The 23,817-nt window shown below is 37.1% G+C and overlaps 1 protein-coding gene across 2 annotated transcripts in view; it reads left to right on the top strand.

Moving 5' to 3' along the window:
• Nucleotides 1–23,817, top strand: part of Pstk (Phosphoseryl tRNA kinase) — a 153,071-nt gene that overhangs the window by 108,587 nt on the left and 20,667 nt on the right. For both annotated transcript variants that reach the window (XM_090403406.1, XM_090403407.1), the window contains exon 5: nucleotides 9,882–9,975. In XM_090403406.1, coding sequence (XP_090259532.1) covers nucleotides 9,882–9,975 — 94 coding nt within the window. The remainder of the gene's footprint in view (nucleotides 1–9,881; nucleotides 9,976–23,817) is intronic.

Here is a 23,817-nt window from a genome sequence, read left to right as displayed (position 1 = left end):
ATTATGTGAAGAGATAGGTTCCAGATGATGCAAAATTATGAAAGGATATTGAGGTTACTTTAAGCACAATTTGAAGCTCAAATTGAATGTTTTCAAGGACAAGAATGGAGCAGTATTAACAGAAGAACAGGAGATCAAAAACAGATGCAAAGAGTACTGAGAAACTGTTCAGCAGAAAGAATGAGGAAAATTTGGAGACTTTTTTCCAGAGGATTTTCGGTTGAAACCACCTGCACTTAGGCTAAAAAAGCAGTTAAGGAGCTTAATAAGGCCCCAGGTGCAGATAGAATCCAGGCAGAGTTAATTAAGGCCACAGAGGATGGAGGGACAAGATTGATTATAGGGATATGAAGATAAGGCTTGGAGATATGGAGGACTGCAAGAACTATAGAATTATTGATTTGATTTCTCATGCAAACAAGGTTCTGCTAAAGATTATTCTAAATAGGATTGAGACCAAGCCTGGATTCATGGGGAATGGGCATGTTTCAGAAATGCAAAGATACCAGAGAGCAAATCCTTTGTCTTTAGCAGATCATTGGGAAATATAGAACGTAGACTCCTTTTGCTAATGTGCTTCATCGACTATTCAAAAGCTTTTGACTGTCAAATTGTGGGAGATTGTGAAAGTAATAATTTTTCTCAACACATTTTCAGGTTGGTAGCCAATCTGTATAGTGAGCAAAAAGCCACAGTAAGAATAGATGTGTTGGATTAACTGATCAGTTTCAGGTAGATGAGGATACTTACTTTTTCCTCACTTGTTTGATATCTATATGAGGACGTGTTGTTTCAAGGATATTTGTGACATAAGACTGAATGATATATAATCACGTAATCACAAGAGAGATATTTATTTAACCAAATATTTCGGTCTGGAAATAGCAGACCATCTTCAGTGGTATTACAAGAACAGTTTAAAAAATACAAGCTAGAATACTGACAATAGATCGTTAAAATTAGAACACGCCGCGTGATGTTATATCACTAAGTATGAAACGGAATATTTTGAAGTAGAAACATGATTGAATTTGCTATTTAAAAAAAAAAAATTAATTAATTAATGAGTAATCTTGATTTTTTTTTTTTTTTTTTTAAATAGCAAATTCAATCATGTTTCTACTTCAAAATATTCCGTTTCATACTTAGTGATATAACATCACGTGACGTGTTCTAATTTTAATGATCTATTGTTAGTATTCTAGCTTGTATTTTTTAAACTGTTCTTGTAATACTACTGAAGATGGTCTGCTATTTCCAGACTGAAATATTTGATTAAATAAATATCTCTCTTGTGATTACGTGATTATATCATTCAATCTATATGAGGACATCATGTATATAGCCTCATCTGCCTGAAATGCCTAGAACAATAGTCAGAGACTCATCTACAGTCTCTGACTATTGTTCTAGGCATTTCTAGTTTTCATTCCATTACTGTCTTCTGAACATCAAGTCTTCACACTAATAATGGATCCTAGGTAGTCGAATTTGATGACTTCCTAAATTAGTTCTCCATTTAGATACACTTGTGTCTCAGGATGTTCTTGCTATATTTCCTTCATAAACCATAATCTTTTTCTTGCTAGGTGTACATTTAAGTCCTGTGTTTTCAGTTCTAATCCCTGTTTTCAGAATAGGTGGCAGATGGATCAGCATCTGAGATATGTTGATGAAACTGTATTGCTCTGAAATGATAGGAAAGAACTAGGACATATCCTTCACAGAGTTAAAGTTAATGAGATCAGCAAAAACACAGGACTTAAATGTAACCCTAGCAAGAAAAAGATTATGGTTTATGAAGGAAATATAGCAAGAACATCCTAAGAAAGAAGTGTACCTAAATGGGGAACTAATTTAGGATGTCATCAAATTTGACTACCTAGGATCCATTATTAGTATGAAGACTTGATGTTCAGAAGACAGTAATGGGATGAAAACTAGAAATGCCTAGAACAATAGTCAGAGACTTATCTACAGTCTGGATGACAGATCTGTCACAGGTGCAAAGTTGATGTTTCTAGATCAGCGGTCGCCAAAGGGGGTCGATTGGGGGTCGACAGAAAAATATAAGACATCATTGTACGGTTAATATTTAATTTGGTTAACTTGGATTACCTCCATGACAAAGGACATGGAGGTAATGACAACGCAATTAAGAGTGAATCGTGGGATCAGTACCTCCATCTTACAGGTCCATGAATAGGACCTGTAAGATGGAGTAAGGTCATGAAAATAGTTACTAAGGCCAATCAAGTATGCCAAAATTACATATTTACCAATAAATGGATGTTGGTGGTTCCTGCTGGCTGCTGCAGTGGGAGCGAAATTGCAACACATGCGTGGTTCTTATTTACTGATACAAGTATTCTATCCCAGTCTCATTTTTGCTCATCGACATACAAGTGAGCATTAATGTTCTAAAATTCATCAACATACATATTATAATTCAATCGTTATTCATTCACGAACTAAACCTCTATGTGGAAGAGTTGAGCAGCGCTGGTAGTAATACCAATAGTTTATTAATATCACCAGTAATACCAGTGATATTACTAGTGATAGTGATAGCAATAGTAGTAGTAATAGTAATATAATAATATATACTATATTATACATACAATAAACACTGTAACTATAAAATAAACAATCTAAAAACTCACATAAGCATCGTTTTTTGCTTGTCCTATTATAATTACATAATAGTAAAATATAGGGGGTCGATAAAAAGTCAAGAAACTCTTGAAGGGGTCAACGGGCAAATAACTTTGGCGACCCCTGTTCTAGATGGAGCTGTTTTTTTAGCAGCTACCTATTGATGTGAAATAGGAATCTAAAGAGGTCTGATAGGAAAAGGATAACGCCATATCTCTTTTTGAGATATGGTGTTACAGGAGAATGTTGGAATCTTATACTCTGAAGGACAGCCAAATGATTGGGTCTCCTAGAAAGGATTGGTAGAACTTGAATATCCCTTAAAAGTATTAACAGAAGAAAGACTTTGGATAAAGAATAGAAAGGCACCTCAAAATGGCAATAGAGAGTAAAGTTCCCAGAAAAAAGGTAAGTGATAGCTCCTTGATGAGATGGATAGATTGTATGTCAAAAAAGCCTACAATACCTGGCGAGAAATTCTGTGGTGCATTACAGAGATGCAGAGTAACCATACAGTATTTGCTGATGCCTGGCAAAGTTATGGATATGGAAACATTAATGCAAGCATTATTATTAAATCACTGTACATGTAAAATTATGTAATGAAATAAAGAATTCAATGTAAACCATTAGTGTTTTATGTTGAGTATCGCATCACATCATTAAAGTGAATACACACAATCAGAACTGAAGTTACATGAAGCAAGTAACTGAAGAAAGGTTACAAAGTGCTTCTGTTCCGCTGCTCTCTGACTATTCTTGTTGTACTATTAGAATGCTGTGGGAACTGAGAGCATAGTGTCATTAACAATTGTAAACACGCTTAGCCTAAAGGCAAACAAGAGCAAAGCTTGTTACAAGATGTAAAAGTATATGGCACAGACGGTTTAACAAGAAAATCTAAAGTTAAATTGAAAATTTGCATGTAGAATCGCATATAAAGCCATATACAAGAACGCGACGATTATTCACTTACAGTGAATAGAAGTCTATGTATGGCATTGTCAAATGAACTAGCCAGGGAATACATGTACCTATATAAATATATTATAAATATATTTTTTAAAAAATTGGGGGTTTAAATATATATGTTGTTATCTATACAAAAAAAGAGAAGAATGTATGAGCAAACAGACAAGTAAGTCAAGTAGTGAAGTCTGGGCAACTCATGGTAGTGCAACTCGTGGTAAAGGTGGATTAAGCTCTGATCGCTTTCCTTGGTATTTTCCCTTAATGCAGAGCACATCCCCTTGCAGAGATGTATGATGCTATGCATTAAAGGCAATGGTCACTACCCATACCGGTTTCGACCTTTATTGAGGTCTCATTAGTGGAAGCCAGACCAGACAATGCTAAGGTTGAAGTAATGCAGAGCTTATATGAATTTTGCCTAAACAAGTTGCCACAAGGTGCTTTGACCTTATTAAATAAAATCTCAGGATGAGAGATAGATGTAGAAAGTTTTTTAACTTGGGTATATTATGTATTCAAGATACCAAATAATTTTATAATAATTGGTTTTTAATCGTATTTCCCAAGTGAGCAAACAGACAAGTAAGTCAAGTTTGCGCCTGCACGTAGTGCAAGTCTGGGCAACTCATGGTAGTGCCACTCTGGGCATCTTGTGGTAAAGGTGGATTAAGCTCTGATTACTTTCCTTAGTATTTTCCCTTAATGCAAAGCACATCCCCTTGCAGAGATGTATGATGCTATGCATTATGTGCTTTGCATTAAGGGAAAATACTAAGGAAAGTAATCAGAGCTTAATCCACCTTTACCATGAGTTGCCTAGAGTGGCACTACCATGAATTTCCCAGACTACATGCAGGTGCAAACTTGACTTACTTGTCTGTTTTCTCACTTGGGAAACAGGATTAAAAACCAAGTTTATATAAAATTACTTGGTATCTTGAATACATAATATACCCAAGTTAAAAAACTTTCTACATATATATATATATATATATATATATATATATAACCACAGATATACATATAAACAGGAGCACTCCAAGGGTATTTGCCACCCGGATACAAACTTTTATCGGCCTACCCTTAAAAAAAATAACTAAAAGAAATTGCATGTAGCATTTTCTACAATAAATAAAATATCAATGTTGTCGCCCAGGTGCGGTGCACCCTCGGGTTGGCATGGTCCTGTATATAAACAACTGATAAAAAAAAAAAAACTGCGTACATATTGCAGATAGATTTTACAGTTATTAGTGAGGGTTCAGAGCCTCTGTTTCCCAGAATTTAGAAATTTTTAGACTCGTTCCAATTAAGATTGGGTTGATTTGAAATAGCTTCATAACTTTCTCTGGAGAGTCACATTTTTGCATTGTTCCATAAGATCCTGTGGCTAGTATAAACTCCATGTTCTGCAAGACTTGATTTCTCAGCTTGTAGGAAACAGATGTATTTCTTATTTTCTGATTGTCAGATGTCTGCAGTGTAACTAGTGTGGCTAAAATAGGAGAGATTGCAGGAATAAGGAATCTGGTACACTCCTTGGTAAGCCAAGTGCAAAAGTTTGTCTTTTTGTGGAAGATAGGATCAGGGAAATCTTGTTTATTAGCTTGAATGTTGTCTGGAATTCAAATTTTTTTAGCACTTTTGAGATGCCTTTTATGTAAGGAGATTCTCATAGTATCTGGTGATGTATAAGTAGGAAAATAATTGTCCAAGATGTGCTGCAATTTGGGTGGAATGCAAGTATCATTGAGAAGAGGCTAAGAAAAACTGGAGAAGAAGAATAAGCTGGATTCAGGCCAAATAAATGATGTAAGGTTGATGGAAATATAACAGTAATTTGTATTTAAGTTTCCAAGAGGTAAGCTCTTTAAAATGCTACAATTTTATGATATAACGGAACATTATTATTATTATTATTTATTTTTTAATGTAGCTCTCACTCACAAAAGTTTTTTTTGTAAACATATACAGTAGTACATTTGGAATGTGCATGGGCTAAGGATTTTTTCTTTTTTTTTTTTTTTATTAATTTTATTATTATTATTATTTTATTTATTTATTATTTTTTGGTAGTTATTTTTACATAGTCTGGAAGCCCTGCTCTCGATACCAAGCATACAACTTTTTTTAAGCTGCTTCAGGCCTCCAATAAATGGGCAGGGTTGTGGTCTCACACTTTGTGATGAAATTCATCTACTGCCTAAAGACAGCTGCAAATATCAGCTTGGTTGGAGAGTGGATATGCTAATCACTCAGCCAACAAGTCTAGCAATTTGGAGGAAAATTGTTGACAGGACAGTAGTAATAATGTAAACTTAATTGTATAGTACTGTCATAGTATCCAGTACATCCCTTGAGAGCACATGTCAGGAAATTGATGATGATGGGACTTTATATAGAGCAATATACACTTGAATTGTAAATCATCAGTTAGATGGCTTGCTTTCTTCTATATTCTCCTCCTCCATATACCTACTCTTTGGTATCTGTCCATAAAGCACCCATGTATTCATATGAATAGCTAATATTCAATTGGTTGACAGCTTTGTACCCATCTCTGTTTGCTCCAATTTGTGTAACAAAGTTCTACGAGTATCCCATTAAATGGCTTGCAAAAATTCAGCAGTATCATTTTGAGCATAGCTATTCCCTTTATCTACTTCTATTATAAAACCATCACTCTGTTATAAAAAGTGAGTAAATTACTTAGTCATGACCTACCTTTTGCAAAGCATTGTTGTCTCTCCATAGAGTATCATATTCTTCTCCACCAATTCCTTAATTTTTTCTCTGACCAACTTCTCCAATACATTTACCACCATTCCAAAGATACTAATTGGTCTGTAATTCATTACCTCTGTATTGGAACATCCATTATGCACTAGAATTATTTTGCCTTCCTTCCACTGCATGAGACTTTACCAGATGTGAGGGTTAAGCTACAGTACCGTCAACAGGGTGTAGCATAGAGGCAGCCTGCCTCACGGTGTGGCTTAATAAGAGCGCTTGTTCAGTCATATTGCAGTAGGTGCTGTCGTGCTAACAATTCCTGGTAGTGTAGTAAGTGCGGAAAGAAGTTTTTCCATGCTTAAACTGATTAAAAATTATTTGCGAACAGCAGTGACCCAAGAAGAATTGGTTGGTCTAGCAACTATATTGATAGAGGCAGACATAGCTTATAACTTAAATTTAGAAGCGCTTATAAATGGTTTTATTGTGCGATATCCCTGTAAAGCAAACATTTAATTAATATTATTGTTTAATCATTTTGCATTAATGTTTCTCTTGTAATAAAAACAAAATAAGCAATTGGAGATTTTCTTATATATATTTTTGTCTTATAATCCATCAGGGGCGATATTTAATTGTTTGCCTCAGGGTGAAATCTGATCTGGCAATGATCCTGCATGGCTACATGTTCATAGAGATTCTGCAGTATCCTAAATACTTCCAATTCAACAACCTCTTTCCCACATCAGATCCTGTCATATCTGTCACTGCAATGGCTTCATCTGAGTGATAGATCCTTGCAAAGTTGACACTTAGTAACTTAACTATTTCATTTGCTTTAGTCACCTCCTTTCCATCAGCACTCCTTCCATATTCGTTCTTATTACTCATGAAAGAGTCTTTGGGATTTCCCTTGGTATGCTTGGCAAATTTCCTCTTGTAATCTGATTTTGATTTTCTTATCATGCTTGTCCCCCTTCTCTTGCCTTTGCAAGTAAGATGAACTGCTCCTTATGAACTTGCTGATCACCTTCTCCTTGTATACCTTCTACATCTTTTTATTTTTGTAGCTCCTGCTTAATGTTACTAGTCATCCATTTAATTTCTACTTGTTTTATTCTTGTCAGTGTACATTTTGATATCTTTTTCTTCACATACACACCGCTTAACCATCTTATCTCTATTTTTTTGTTGTTACTTCCAAATCCAGAATTCCCTCCATTACATAAATTCCATTTTCTTCTCACCGTGTTATCTTTCATCATTCCAGTCTATCAATATAGTTGATGTATCCCATAATAATTACTTGTCCTGCATTCATTTTGCTATTTGGTGATGCATATCATCCATCTTCCTTTAGCAGTAACCAACTGTATGTTTTATCCTATTGGCCAGATCTCACAGCAAATTATCTTCCACATCTCTGTCTTCATGGTGACCTCCTACTTTTTTTTTTTTTTGCTGCAATTCATCTGCTATTGTCAGCAGCACCCCTTGCCACTCATCCTGTTCTCTCTGTCCTCCCCAAAAATGCCTTCACATTCTGTCCCCATAACAACATCTTCTGTCAGCCAGGTCACACTAATGCAATTGCAGGTAGATAAATAAATTAATTGACAGTCAGGTTGGCAGAATGATTAACATATCTGCTCCCAAAACAACAGGTTGTGTGTTTGAATCCCACTGCAGGAATAGAGCTTGGTATTGTCTTTAGGTGAGATGAATTTCATTGTCCAGTATTAGACCATGACTCTACTTATTGGAGGCTTAAAGCTTCTTGGAAAAAGTTTCTGTGTTTGGTTGCTAGATGCAGAGTTTCCAGACTGTGTAAAAAAAAAAGAATAAATAAAAATACAAAATATACATGAAATTAATAAAAGAAAAGAAAAAAAAAATCTTTAGCCCATAACAGCTCTAAGGTGCTTTAATTTTACAGCCTTTCATGGGTGGGAGTCATAAAAAAGTTTACAAAAAAAATTAATTAAGCTACCTCATGTTACTGTTTATACCGTGCAGTATTTTCATTAAAAATATGCAGTGTATTTTCTGACATCTTACGATTGATTTTCAAAAAAGTGCTCATTATATGGAAACTATATAGACTTTTTTCGTTTGTCAGAATGGAAAAAAAAAGGTGTTATATATTTAACATATATATGTTAAATTGTCTCTGCATATAGAAACATGATGATGATAAAAATACCATTACTAGATTTCTGTTTATAGGCAGTGTGTGAACATCAGACTTTTACTCTAGTTTTATCGATGATTTTTTTTTTTATGTGAATCTCACCCACGAAAAGATGTTAAATGTAGTGAATGCTTAGTACAATGGGTGGACTAAAACATAGTGCATAGTTCTACTTTTATATGCGGTAGATCCCTGCTTTTGCAACCTAACTGGCTCCAGGAAAACCATTGTTAAGCCAGCTATCATAAACTGAACTGTAATTTCCCATAGGTTCAGCATATATAAAATAACACATCCTTGCAGACCATCACACTGTAGAATGCCAAGCATCTTCCATGCCTTACTTAGAAGAGAATACTTTCATCAGAATGTTCAAGCCCTGCCCACTGTTATGTAAATGCCAGTGGGAAGGGTGGATAAGATGAAAGATCTGGGAATGATGGTGGATTGGTAGATAAGGAACTGAAATTTTTGCAACATTTTGCTAAAATTGAAGAAAGCACAGCAGATTATTGTAATGATGTGGAGAACACTGACATGTAGAAGTAAGGAGGTTATGATTCCATTGTACAAGGTTTTGATCAGACTGAATATAGATTACTGTGTACAGATTATAAGTTCATAAAGTTCATATATATAAGTTCATAAAGGATAATTACCAGATTAATGTGGATGAGATTTTTCATAGCATGGCTTGGAGACAGTGAGAACAAGAGGCCATCCCTGTATAAGGAGGGTGTGAGCAAAGGGGCAAGGAATAGGTATTTTGCATTGAGAGTGGTGAGCGATTAGAATGCATTGTCTGAAAGTGTGGTGAGCACAGAGAAGTGAATGCATTTAAGTTATAGTATGATGAGCTGTGTGTGAGAGAGAGAGAGTGGTACTAACCTCTTGCAGTGAGTCTCTTGATTCCATGGAGATCTGATGATAATAATAATAATAAAGCAGATATTTTCTGTACTATAATTTTTCTTCAAGGAAAGCTATATCAGCCATTAGGATCTTACTCTACTGATTATAGTATAGAGTAATTGCACTATTTTCCAGTGGTGCAATTACTAAGGATGGTGTTAGCAAAGGGTGAGGAATAGGTTTTTTGTATTTGAATATCTTTTGGTAGTAGATGAATTTCATTTATCAGTGTATGATTACCACTTTGCTTGTTAGAAATCTTGATGTGGTGCAAGCAAATTGGATGTTTGATGTTATAGAGCAACTTCCAGATTTTTTTAATCATTATCCTACCATGGTACTAATTGTATGATGGATTTACCAAACCTTTAATGAACAGGATGCACATAAAAATTAATTATCTTTTTTCTTTTACTAGAAAGAATCACAGTTGCTTTGTGCAAGAAGCATTCCTCATCAGGTTGACCAGATTTTAAGGAAAGTGATTGGTAATTTGATTTTCAAAGCAAAAGGTATGTTATTTAAAAAAAAAAAAAGAGAGTAGTTGGTGCATATGAAATTAGCAAACTTTATGTTAATGATTTTGTAGATGTTTTGTAACTGTCTATTTAACATTGAATAAAGTATATAATTTTATATGACATGCTGATCCTGTTCATTTGTCAAATTCCTAATCATTCTCATTGAATGCTTGCTGTGGGTGATAAAGTAAAAGTTCAGTAATTGGCTGTTCATTCACTGTCTTAATTGTTTTTTATAAAGTCAGTTGTCGCATCATATTTGCCAAGTATACAGGAGCTGTAGGCTCCATCTTGTAAACAATGTCTCTAATCATATGGCATGATACTCTTTGCTTTTATTACATTTTTATTGCTAAAATGCTCATTTTTATTATTATTATGTTCTTAATTGATTAGTAATAAAAACCACTTGTCATTTACTGTTTTCTATTCTTTATCACAATAATGAATTCAATCCTTTTAAAATCCATTTTGAAGTTTTATTTAGTACATGATTATTATTATTAGTTTTAGGTTTACACAATAGAGATATTGCCAAATATTAGATTGTATACACTAGCTCTTTAACTGTAGTGATAATATAGTACATTTCTTAGTGCATGTATTTATTTTACTTGGACAACCAGGCCCTCTATTGCTGGCCTGGTTGGCTTAGTGGATAGTGTATTCACTCTCCAGCCAACATGTTGTGAATGTCTTTGGGTGGGAAATGTATTTCATCGCTCATTCGAAACTACCAGCGTGCTTATTGGAAACATGAAGTGACCTGAAAAAGTGCCATGTTTGGTTGCTAGAGTATGGTTTCTGGATTATTTAACTTTACTCCATTTATTTATTTATTAGTAATTTACTGCCTTTCAACTACCCCAACACCATCTACCGCTGACCACCACCACTAGTTTTCCACAATCACAAACATCCATGCCCACGGCAGGATTCGAACCCGCAGCCTTTTGGCTGGAGAGTGGATATGCTAACCACTCGGCCAGCCAGATCAGCTGATCGAGTGGCTAGCATACCACGAGTGGTTATCTTTTTAAAAATATTTATCTGTCCACAATTCTGTATAGAAATTTCAGAATTCCTCTAATTTCAATTCAGTGTTTAATTTTATGCTTTCTTTAGTATCTGTACTTAAATCTTTCCAAAATCTTATATACATTGGGTCTTATTTTATATAAATCATGTTCTAAATTAGAAACAAATTTGTGTCATGATTCCCTATGTCTTTTTCTGACTTCTCTTTTGGCTATGGCTCTTATTCTTTTATATTTTTATTGCATCTTTTACTGCTTATCCATTTATGATATGCTTCTTTTTTCATTTTTATTTCTTTCCTTGTATTGTCCCATATCTTCATTTTTTCCATCAGACATCCTTTGTGCACCATCCACTGTATTCTCCAGATTTAGTCCCAGCAGACTTTTTCCTGTTTCCCAAACTTAAATCCACTTTGAAAGGATGTCATTTCCAAACCGTAGAGGAGTTTCAGGAAAATGCGATAAGAAAACTGTGCACCATCATACAAAATGCATTCCAGGAAGCATTCTAACAATGGAAGAAATGTTCGGAACAGTGTATCACCAGTAGAGGGGATTACTTTGAAGGGGGACAGTACTTAAAATGTATAAAATGGGCAATAAATCTTTATAGCAAAAGTTCGGTCTTTTTTTGAACACACCTTGTAGACAGATTAATCCACATCTGGATTACTGTGCTCAAGTCTGGTTTCTTGGGGCAAGAAGGATTGTACCAGGAACACTCAGTAGGGAAATACCTCTGTAATTTTCACATTCAGTTTTATTTCCCTTTATTTTTTGTATGTGGGTACTAAGAGAGCTCTACTCCAATCATCTGGAATTTGTCCCTCTGTCCAGGCCTTCTGAACTAATCATTGCAGCCACTGCAAGACTTTAATACGTCTATACTTGAGCATACAACATACTCCATACAACAGTAGTAGAATATCATCTACTGCTGTTGTCATTCCACATTTCAGGCTTTTGATGGATTTTTCTATTTCATATATGGATATGTATTCCTGATTGCATGCCTGTTGAGTGTTTTTTTACTACCTTGCTGTTACTGCATGTTTTATTTATCAATTTTTCAAAGTAATTGCTCCATACATCAAGGATATCTTTTTCTCCAGTTTTCATGTCACCTCTATCATCTCTAATTCCTTTTACTGCAGTCCATTTCTGTACTCTTTTTCTGTACTACTTTCTTTACTCCATTTCTGAGCTTTTTCAACCATTTCCAGGATATTTTGTCCCTTCATGATATTTATTTTCTATGTTCTTACCAAAGTCTTCCCATGACTTTTGTTTAGCTAGTTTTACACAGTGTTTAGCATTTTTACATTTGTCTTTGTATTCTCTAAGAGCACAAGTTGACTTATTTGCCAGGAACATTTAATATGCTTTCTTCTTTTCCTTCATTGCTCCTTTTTACTTCCAGTGTCTACCATGGAGTTCTGATTTTTCTATCCTTGCAAGCAACTTCACTGCATGTCTCTCTGACTGAATCAATTTTTTCTTTAGGACTTGGCACTGAATCTCCAAGGTTTGGTTCCTTTTCTCGAACTCTTTCATTTTTTTTTTCAATAATCTTTGTGTATTTTAGTCTACAGTTCACATCTGAGAGCTGCTCAATTTTTATTCACTTTAAAACTTTCTTATATGTTCTTCTTTTCAATATGAAGTTCCATTTTATCCTGCATCAGACTAAATAGTGATCACTTCCAATTCCAAATCCTTTATACACTTTGGTGTCCTGCACCAGGGAGAAAACATCACTATCAACAATGACAGTCAATGAGATTTTCCTTATTCCTTGCCTCTTCTCTCCATGTGAATTTGTGCACATTTTTATGTTGGAACATTGTATTAGTAATAACCAGTTCATGTCCTGAGCAGAAATTCAACAGATATTTGCCATTTTTATTAGCTTTTTTCCTTTCTCGAAATTTTCCCAAAATATTTTTGTTTATCTGACAATTACCCTCCTGTGGGACCATAGGCACAAATAAATCTCATTGTCTAGTTCCCCATTGTGATATTTGCCCACATCACTCTATTTGATAAGTCAAGAAGATTAGCCTCGTGTTTGGTGTTGAATACTATAGCTGCTCTTTTTTTCCCCCTGATTGTTATTGCCTGAATATAACATTTTGTATTTATTGCTTCGATAGATCTCACCAGTTTTGTCTTTTTTATATCAGTCATTCCTATTATATTGATCTGGTACTTATCTATTCCTCATCCAGCTCCATTTCTTTGCCATTCAGGCTTCTTATGATGATAGTACTGATCTTGAACGCTGGTGATGTTGAGTTCAGGTGTGTTTCAGGATTTCAGGATTGGTTCCAGTAGCTGACTTTTCACTGTTCGCCCTGCTTCCCTGGAAATTCCTTGAAATTCTGTTAAATCTTGTTTAACAGAATTTCATGCCCGGTGATGCCGCATCCGGCATGAAATTCTGTCATGTTGTACCATCATTTTATTTATGGTTTAAGCCAAAAAGATTACAATTTGGTTGGCTAAATCCCAAATTGCCAGCCCATCCTAGTTCGTTTAGTATCCAGGATCACTTCCTATTTCAAATCTTCTGTATACTTTTGCATCCTGAAGCTGCACCATCAACATAATCAATAAGACTTTTTGTTTTTCTTTATATCTTTTCTCATGTGAATTTGGAAACATTTATGTTTAAACATGAAGCAGAGTGTTCAGTGCAATGCCTGTGAGATGTACACATTACCACGGGCGAGTGGACTCTGGTTTGAAAGTGATAGTGGTGGGAGAGTGTGCCGAAAATACTACTAAAGCGAGGGTCAGAAGTGCTGATCAGTTTGCAAGATTGAAGCTGTGGACATAACAGATAATATGCATAAAAATGTGTGTGATGGTGTAATGGAAAATAGCATTGAAAGAGAGAGAGAGAGAGTAAAAGTGAAGATTGAAAGAATAGTAGTTTAACAGATGTAAAGAATGAAGAGCTGGCTATAATAAGGGAGATAGCTTGGTTACATGGAGTGATACACAGGATGAAGCATGAGCTAGACTGTTTGCAGAAATCTCTGATGAGTAGATCAACTGATAACAGACAAAAAGAAGTGTGAGAAAAGAGAAAGGATGCTTAATTAAGAAAGAGAAGGGAAAATGAAGATGATTGTATGGCAATTCTATCATAAGAGGTGTGATTGGCAAGAGAGCGACAAAATCGTGCTTCCTGGGTGCAAATATGAACGATGCTAGTGAGGCTATTAGAGCTCAAAAGGATAAAATGAAAGAGTTGATTGTTTTGAATGGAATGAGTGATTTGAAAGGAGAAAAGTGTGGTATGAGGGAGGACATGAAAGTGTTACTGAAAGTAGCAAAAGAAAAGAGTGATAGAGTTAAGATAGTGAGTCTGTTGCCATGGTATGAAAGAGCTGAGCTGAGAAGGAGAGTCATAATACTGAATTAGTCTATGCTTAGGCTATGCAGGAAGAATAATGTGGAATTTGTGGATGTGTGGAATGAATTTGACAGACAAAAGGACCTATACAAAAAGAATGGTTTGCAACTAAATGGATTTGGTGTTCAGAGCCTGGAAAAAGTGTTGTTGAATGGAGTGAAAGTGTATGTGCAGAATAAGGGAAACTAGAACTTTTAGCACGGAAGCTGTTGAGTAGGTACACAGATACCATTTAGTCAGTTGAGTGTAAGAATATGCAGAAAATGCCTAAGTTAGTACCACTGGTAAGAAATCAGAATGGGATAGTTAGTATGAAGTGTCAGGAAAGTGGTGGGCCCAAGGAGTTTTTGCACTTTATGTACACTAATGTTAGGAGCATTCAGAACAAGGGGGAAGAGTTTTTGGATTGGTTAGTTCATCCTGGCCAAAGGTTTTTGGCATTAATGAGACGTAGCTGACAGTAGATGATATATTTAGTGGGATAGAGTGTGAAGAGTATAGTGTGTTCAGGGAGGATATAGAGAAAAGAATGGGGGAGAAGTGTTATTGATGATAACCGATGAACTGCAACCAAGGAAAGTAGAAGTTCAACTTTAGGCCAGTGAAAATAGCTCATTTGAGGCCATCTTGTGTAAGATAGTGGCCAGTAGAACAAAATGTACACTTGGATGCTTCTATAGACCAGGGGATTTAAGGGATGATGGGGATAGTATGGATCAGCAAATAATCTCAATGAGTGAAGGGTTGAGAACATAAATTGGAAGGAGGAGAGGACACATGGGATGAAGGGAATGGAATTTATGCAGTTACTAAGGAATAATTACCTGAAGCAGCATGAGATGGGATTTGGGTGTGTGCTAGATCTAGTAATTGCATCAGAGAATTTGTCTATAACCAATATGACATTGGTGAGGAGTGATCATATGGTTTTGACCTGGGAAGTGGCTGAATATGTGAAATTTTCATTAAGAGAAGTTATATGTGGAATTACAAGGCTGGTAAGTATGACAAGTTTAGGAGATTGCTTGGCTCAGTGCCATGGCATGTGAGACTGTGAGGGCTGGATGTTTATAGTGCATGGGAAGTGGTAAAAGAGTATTTGAGGGGAAGTAATAGCATACTTCATACCTAGAGGCAGGAGAATAAATCAAGTGGGAGTTAACAGAGGGCCAGGGGAACGGTCGTGTTTTCAGGGAGCTCCCGAAAGCTAAGTACAATTTTGAATGGAAATTAGAATATATGTTGAAAATCATAACGTAATATTGTCTAAATTTGGTAGCTTGTTGTGTCTGTGTGATTTTGGTGTAAATTCCGTAAATTAATTTAGTCTTTAACGATACATTTCATATATTTGAATATGGCGCCAATGCGACGTAAGATAATGGCGTCCAAAAATACGACGCCATTGTTCAAAAACTATAATGTGAGAGAATTTGTCCAATGTGATGTGTGTGGAATGTATGCATTCCCGAATGAGGCTGGAGTATGGATTGAAAGTGATAATGGTGGGAGAATGTGTAGAAAGTGTATGCAAAGTGAGGAGTCGAAGTATGTGTCAGGTTGTGAGACAGTTATGGTTGAAGAAAGCCAGAATGCGAGTGAAAATAGTGGATCGATAGGGAATTGCGGTGTACAAGATGGCAATGTGAGCGGTGATCTAAGAAAGAGCGAGAGCAATTATACAGAAAGAGAAAATGGTTTGAATGATAAAAAAAATGAGGAATTATTTGTAGGAAGTGAGATCGCTAGGCTGCGCGCAGTGATACAAGATGCGCAGCGGCAATTAGAGCACCTGCAAAACTCTTTCCAGAGTGATTCGGCTAACGTAAATAAACAGTGTGGGCGAGTTTCCGAAATGAAGGAGAGAGTGTTGTATGGTGACTCGTTATTAAGAGGAGTAATAGATGGGAGTGTAACTAAATCGTACTTACCGGGTGCGAAATTTAAGGATGTAAGTGAGAGCATTAGAGTGCAAAAACAGAGGGTGAAAGAAATAACAATTGTGGCTGGTACGAATGAATTGAAAGGTGATAAATTTTTTATGAGAGAGGACTTGAAAGTATTGTTAAAGGTAGCGAAAGAAAAGAGTGACAGAGTTAGAATGGTGAGTCTGTTACCGCGGCATGACAGAGAGGAGTTTAGAAGGAGGGCCATAATCGCAAATGATATTATGCGCAGGTTATGCGGACGGTGTGGTGTGGAATTTGTGGACGTGTGGAATGAGTTTGATGGGCGAAAGGACTTATACAAGATGGATGGCCTGCATTTGAATGGACTTGGTGTGCGGAGACTGGAAAAAGTGTTGCTGAATGAAGTGAAAATGGATGTGCAGAACCAGGGAAACTAGAATTACCAAGGAGGGGGGGAAGTGGATATCCAGACATCAGTGAGACAGTTGAGTGTAAAAATGTATATAATGTACCTGAGCCAGCAATAAGGACAAAAAATGGGAATGGGATATTTAGAATAACGCATCAAGATAGGGGTGGGACAAAGGGAACACTGCAATTCATGTATACTAATGCCAGGAGTATTAGGAACAAGAAGGAAGAATTTTTGGCCTTGATTGGCTCTTCCTGGCCACAGGTTATTGGCATTAGTGAAACATGGCTGACGGAAGATGATATAGTTAGTGGGATAGAATGTGTAGGTTATAGTATGTTTAGGAGGGACAGAGAGAATAAAATTGGGGGAGGGGTGTTATTGATGATAGCTGATGAACTACAGCCAAGGAGAATTGAAGTATTGCAGGATAGTGAAAGGAGCTCATTTGAGGCTATTTGGTGTGAGATTGATACTGGCAGAATAAAATATACAGTTGGGTGCTGCTATAGACCAGGTGATGGAATAGATGGTGGAGATGGTATGCATAAGCAAATTGATGAAATGAGTGGAAGGAGGGTAATTATTATGGGGGATTTCAACTATGGTAACATTGATTGGAAGGAGGAGAGGACACATGTGAGGAAGGAAATGGATTTTATTCAATTATTAAGGGATAACTATCTGAAACAGCATGTAATTGAAAATACTAGGGGTGTGAGAGTGCTTGACCTGGTAATAGTATCTGAGAATTTGACTGTAATGAATATGACCATGTTGCCACCTATTGGTGAGAGTGATCATAAGGTCTTGACCTGGGAGGTGGCTAAAGGTGTGAAATTTGTGATTAAGACAGGGTATATGTGGAATTACCGTGCTGGCAAGTATGACAAGCTTAGGAGATTGCTTGGATCAGTGCCATGGCATGTACGACTGCAAGGGCTGGACGTCGATAGAGCATGGGAAGTGATCAAAGAGCATTTACAGGAGGTTATGGCTGATTGTATACCTAAGGTCCGAATAGTGAAACAAGGAGGGGTTAAATGGATGAATAACACCATTAAGCTTGAGCTGCAAAAAAAGAAACAACTATGGAGGGAATTTAAAGAAAGGGGTGACCTGCAGGCACACGAACGGTATAAAGTACAGGCCAGAAGGGTAACGAGTGTGGTAAAAACAGCAAAAGCCGATTATGAAAGGAAACTAGCTATGCAAGCAAAAGAGAATCCCAAACAGTTCTTTCAATATGCTGCAAGCAAGAAAAAAACTGTACATGCAAAATGATTTTAAGGAATGACGATGGTAAAGAGTTCACTGAACCAGTCGATATAGTGGAGTTACTGAGCGCGCACTTTGCAAAAGTTTATCATCCAGGTGGTGACGTTGAAAAAATGAAGGAACCATTAGTTTATATGGGAATTGTGATGAATGAAGTGGAGGTGAATAGTCTATTACAGAACCTTAATGTGAATACATCTGTGGGATTGGATGGTATACCGGCACGGGTCTTGCATGAAGCGGCTAATGAATTATCAGTGCCCTTGACCATGTTGTTTAATCTGAGTCTCAGGTCTGGCTTAGTCCCGAAGGCGTGGAAAGAGGGGAAAATAGTTTCACTGCATAAAGGAGGATCCAAGACTATGGTTGCAAATTACCGACCGATCAGCATATCAGGAGTCGTTGTCAAGGTCTTGGAGAAAGTAGTCAAGGGAAAAATACAGGAATGGATTGATGAAAATGAGATACTGTACAGAGGACAGCATGGCTTTGTGAAGGGTAGATCATGCCTCAGTAACTTGCTCAAGTTTTATAACAAGGTGACGGCTGAACTGGATAAGGGAAATGGGTTTACAGTGATACTGCTGGACCTGGCAAAGGCGTTTGACAGGATACCACATGGAATTCTAATCCGTAAACTACAACATATGGGAATGGATATAGGGTTGGTTAGATGGATAGCTGGGTGGTTGATGGAGAGATATCAAAGAGTAGTTTATTCAGGAGTAGAGTCCAAAAAACGGCCTGTGACTAGTGGTGTGCCACAGGGTTCTGTTCTTGGACCACTGCTGTTTAATCTGTTCATTAACGATATAGGGAAGGGTCTAAGTGGGACAGTTCATTTGTTCGCTGATGATGCAAAGTTGGGTAGGGCGATAGTGAATGCAGAAGATGTCAAAGTCTTGCAAGATGACTTAGATAGATTGGAGTTCTGGACTAAGGAGAATGGATGTCAATTTAATGTGACAAAATGTAAGGTTATGCATTTCGGAGTGAAAAGATTAGCAGCAGTATACCACATTGGTGGAACTGTACTCCAAGAGATTGATGAGGCCAGGGACTTGGGAGTGTTGGTGGATAGGGAGATGAAGTTTAGGGGGCACATTGCGAAAGTAGCTAAATCAGCTCATCAACTCACTTGGTTGTTGAAAAATACCTTGACGAGCAGAGAAAAACAAGTTATTGTACCTCTGTACCGAGCCCTGATAAGACCTCATCTCTACTACTGTGCCCAGATTTGGTCACCTCGGTTTCTTCTCGATGGGGAGGAGGTGGAGAGGATCCAGAGGCGAGTGACTAAGATGATAGCAGGTCTATGGAATGAACCATATGAGAACAGGTTGAAGATTTGTGGGTTGCAGAAACTAGTTGATAGGCGGAAAAGGGGAGACATGATTGAGACATTCAAATTGCTAAAAGGGTTCTATAGGATTGATTCAGATGATATTTTTGAGATCAGGACTGGTGGTGGGAGAACTAGGGGACACCCATGGAAGCTGGGCAAGAGCGTGGTTAGCAGGGGTGTTAGAGCTGGGTTCTTTATTTTTAGAGTGGTAAATGAGTGGAATAAGCTGCCAGAGTCTGTTGTGGGTGCTATGACAGTGAGCGAGTTCAAGGCAAGGTATGATGGATACTGTGAGAATGTTGAACAGCTGCGTGAACATGATGTTTAGGGCCTCCCTCGATGAGTCTAAGGACTCCTGGAGTAGCCCGTGGTAATAATAATAATAATAATAATAAATGGATGAATACCATCATTAAGGTGGCGTTACCAAAAAAAAAAAAAAAAAGTGGAGGGAATTCTTGGAGAGGTGATGAGCAGTACAAAGCACAGGCAAGAAAGGTAACCAGTGTGGTAAGAAAGGCAAAATCAGTATATAAATGGAAATTAGCAGTGCTCTCCAAAGAAGAACCCAAACAGTTTTTTCGATATATTGCATGTAACTGGAATGTTCATGGCAGAATGATTTTAATGAATACCGATGGTAGGGAGGTAAATGCATCAGGTGAAATAGTAGAATTACTAAGTGAACAGTTTGCAAGTGTATATCATCCAGGTAGAGATATCATAGTAACAAGAGATGCAAAGGCTTTTGTGGAAACTGAGGTAAATTCACAGAACCCTGATGTGAATACAGACTATGGGATTAGATGGCATACTAGCTCAAGTTTTATGAGAAGGTGCTAGGTCAGCTCCAGGTTAATCCCAAGAGGTGGAAAGAGGAGAAAATAGTTGCATTGCATAAAGATTCCAAGACTAATGCAGCAAATTGTCTACCAATCAGCAGATCAGGAGTAGTAGTCAAGGTACTGGACAAATTGGTCAAGAGCAAAATACAGGAATGGTTAGACAGAAATGGGATACTGTATGAGGGGAACAACATGGTTTTGTAAAGGATAGGTCATGCCTCAGTAACTTGCTCATGTTTTATAATACAGTAACAGCTGAGTTGGATAAAGGTAATGGGTGTACAGTGATGCTGCTGGACTTTGCAAAAGCTTTTGACATGATACTGCAAGGAATTCTGATCAATAAATTTCAGCACATGGGAATGGATTAAAATTGCTGAAGTAAATAAGAGGGTGGTTGATGGAGATATATCAGATATTAGTTTATTCAGGAGTAGAGTCCATTAGAGACCACTACTGTTTAATTTGTTCATTAACAATATAGGAAAGGATCTGAGAGGAACTATTCATTTGTTTGCTGATGGTGCAAAGTTGGGTAGAGCAATAGTTAATAAAGATGATATTAAAATTTTGCAGGATGATTTGGATAGGCTGTCAGTCTGGGCAAAGGTGAATGGATGTTAGTTTAATGTGAGACAGGGTGCCACATGATAAGCTGTTATTTAAGTTGCAGCACACGGGTCTAGATGTTTGGTTAATCAACTGGATTCAGGATTGGCTGTTGGATAGGTATTAGAGAGTTGTGTATGATGGGGCAATATCAAGGAGGCAGGTTACAGGTGGGGTCCCACAGGGCTCAGTATACTGGAACCTGTATTGTTCAGCCTTTATATCAATGACATGTCAGTGGGATATTCAGTTGTTTACAGATGATGTGAAGCTGGGAAGGGTTATTAGTAATAGTGTAGATGTGGTAGTTCTGCAGTTGGATTTGAATAAACTAGACAAATGGGCAAATGAATGAAGGTATCGGTTTAATACAGCAAAATGTAAAGTCTTGAAGTTTGGGATACATTGATGGGAGGCAGCATACTCTGTTGGAGGAGCTGTACTGGAGGAACTAGGGGAGACGAGATCTGGGGATGATGATTGATAGAACCTGAAATCAGGGAACATCTTGCAAAGGTGGTGAAAGTAACCCAGAGGATTGCTGCATTACTGAGAAGGATGCTGACCTGCAATAAAAATGTTATCATTGTATATGACCCTAATCAGACCTCACTTAGACTATTGTTCTCAAATTTGGGAACCAAATTTGAGAACAATAGCCTCAAAGAGGATAAATTAATTGTGAAAGGGTACAGAGGTAGATAATAAAGATGGTTTCAGGACTGTACAATGTTAGATATGAGATTGGCTGAGGGAATGTGGACTGCTGATTTTGGTAGATAGAAGGAGAGGTGATATGATTGAGACTTCTAAACAGTTCAGAGGTAGTTACAGAGTTGATACTGGGGAGTTCTTTCGCTTGGTGGAACACCCTTGGTGGAAGGAGGAAGTTATGAAAGGAAGCTGTGAGCAAGAGGGTGAAGAGTGGTTTCTTTGCATGGAGGGTGGTTGAACCGTAGAATGCATTGCCTGATAGAGTGGTGAGAACAAGAACGGTCAATGAGTTCAAGGAGTGGTATGATAAACTTTGTGTTTTCTAGGAAGGACCTCCCATGATGAGTCTTTTGACTCCATGGAGGCCTGAATAATAATAATAATAATAATGTGGCAAAATGTAAGGTTATGCATTTTGAGGTGAAAAGATTACCAGCTGTGTACCACATCGATGGAACTGTACTCCAGGAAATTGGTGAAGCCAATTTGGGGTGTTAGTGGATAGTTTTGCCGATTTTTACTTCAAAGTTTACATGCAGATCTCTATTGTTTTTGCAATAGCCAACTAGAAAATGGCTCTTTTGGCATGAGGTTTATGCACGCATTAGTCAAAATATGTACAAAGAAGATTATACACGATTCCAATCAAATCACCACACATGAGACGTTATGCGGCCATTTCGAGAATTAAATTGTCACACCTTGTATCTTCCTACATACTTGCATGGAACTACAAGTTTCTCACTTTCGTAATGCTGGCTACAAGAAGCAGCTATTAATGTACGGTAAGTGTATGGTTGAGTGTTCTTCTTAGTGTGCAGGATTTTCATACTGTATAATGGGAGTAACTGATGGCTTGTTCTTCACATCTACATTTTGATCAACTTCTATGCATATCATGGAGTAGTAAATTCATATTTCCGAATTTAGGGACACAAAACACACGTATTGAAATGATTATTTTACTTATTATTAATAAAATAACAATTTGATGTTTCGATTCCTGCACTGAGGTCATCATCAGAAGGATATGTATAGGGAACCAAGCTACATGCTCTTGGCAACTAATTACTACTTAGCCAAAAAATTAGCGGCCACACTCAAGGAATTGGTAGGTCAGTCCCCTTCCTACATAAAAAATACACAACATTTTATAAACAAAATTAAAAACATTACACTCAACGACCAACATTTATTAGTCAGCTTTGACATAACTTCCCTTTTCACCAATGCCACACGAAATATCCAGAACTGATATTTCGTGTGGGAAAACAATTTTTACCTTCAAAAAGAGGGTACAGCCATGGGCTCACCACTCCCCCCCCCCCCAATTGCTAACTTTTATATGGAAGACTTTGAGCAACGAGCTCTAGAGTCAGGGTGCCTAAAGCCCAAAATTTGGCTCAGATATGTCGACGATATTTTCGCCATTTGGCCCCATCGCCGCAAAGCACCAAATACATTCCTTAGCCACTTGAACAAACAACACAAATGTATCCAATTCACCATTGAAATAGAAAAAAATAAATCTCTTCCATTCCTAGACACACTCGTCACACTTCTTCCCTCAGCTGTCTCTCCTTCTCAGTCTACTGCAAACCTACACAAACACAGGCCAGTACCTACACAAAAATTCTTATCACCACCCAACACAAAAACTAGGTGTCATAAGCACCCTTAAATACAGAGTTCAAACTATCTGTTCAAATGAACTAGCTCTAAACCTGGAATACAAGATCATCAACCATACATTTATAAAAAATGGATACAGTAAAAAAACTATTTACAAGATCCTCCGCAGAGATACTAGTACAAACAAAAAAAGATTTCAAGAATGCTATTGCCATACCTTATGTTAGAGGCATCTCCGAAAAAATAGACAGAACACAAATATAACCTCAAAACCACCTTTAAACCCCCAACAAAATTAAGACACCTACTCAGTTCTTCCAAAGATCCTCTTCCTCACCTATCCCACCCAGGGGTATACAAAATACAATGCATATGTAACCTACCATACATAGGGGAAACAGGGCGAACCATCCCAATTAGGAAGGACGAACACAAACGACACATTAAATACCTCCATTTTGGAAAAACCGGCCTTTCTGACCACACTCTCCAAACATACCACAGAATTGATTGGAAAAATACCAAGTAAAAATTTGGCTCAGATATGTCGATGATATTTTCGCCATTTGGCCCCATGGCCGCGAAGCACTAAATACATTCCTTAGCCACCAAACCAAAAACTTGGTT

Source organism: Typopeltis vanoorti, chromosome 14 (genome assembly GCF_054136105.1).
Source record: "Typopeltis vanoorti isolate ZY-2024b chromosome 14, IOZ_Tvanoo_1.0, whole genome shotgun sequence".
NCBI lineage: Eukaryota > Metazoa > Arthropoda > Arachnida > Uropygi > Thelyphonidae > Typopeltis > Typopeltis vanoorti.
This window is presented reverse-complemented; position numbering and strand designations above follow the sequence as displayed.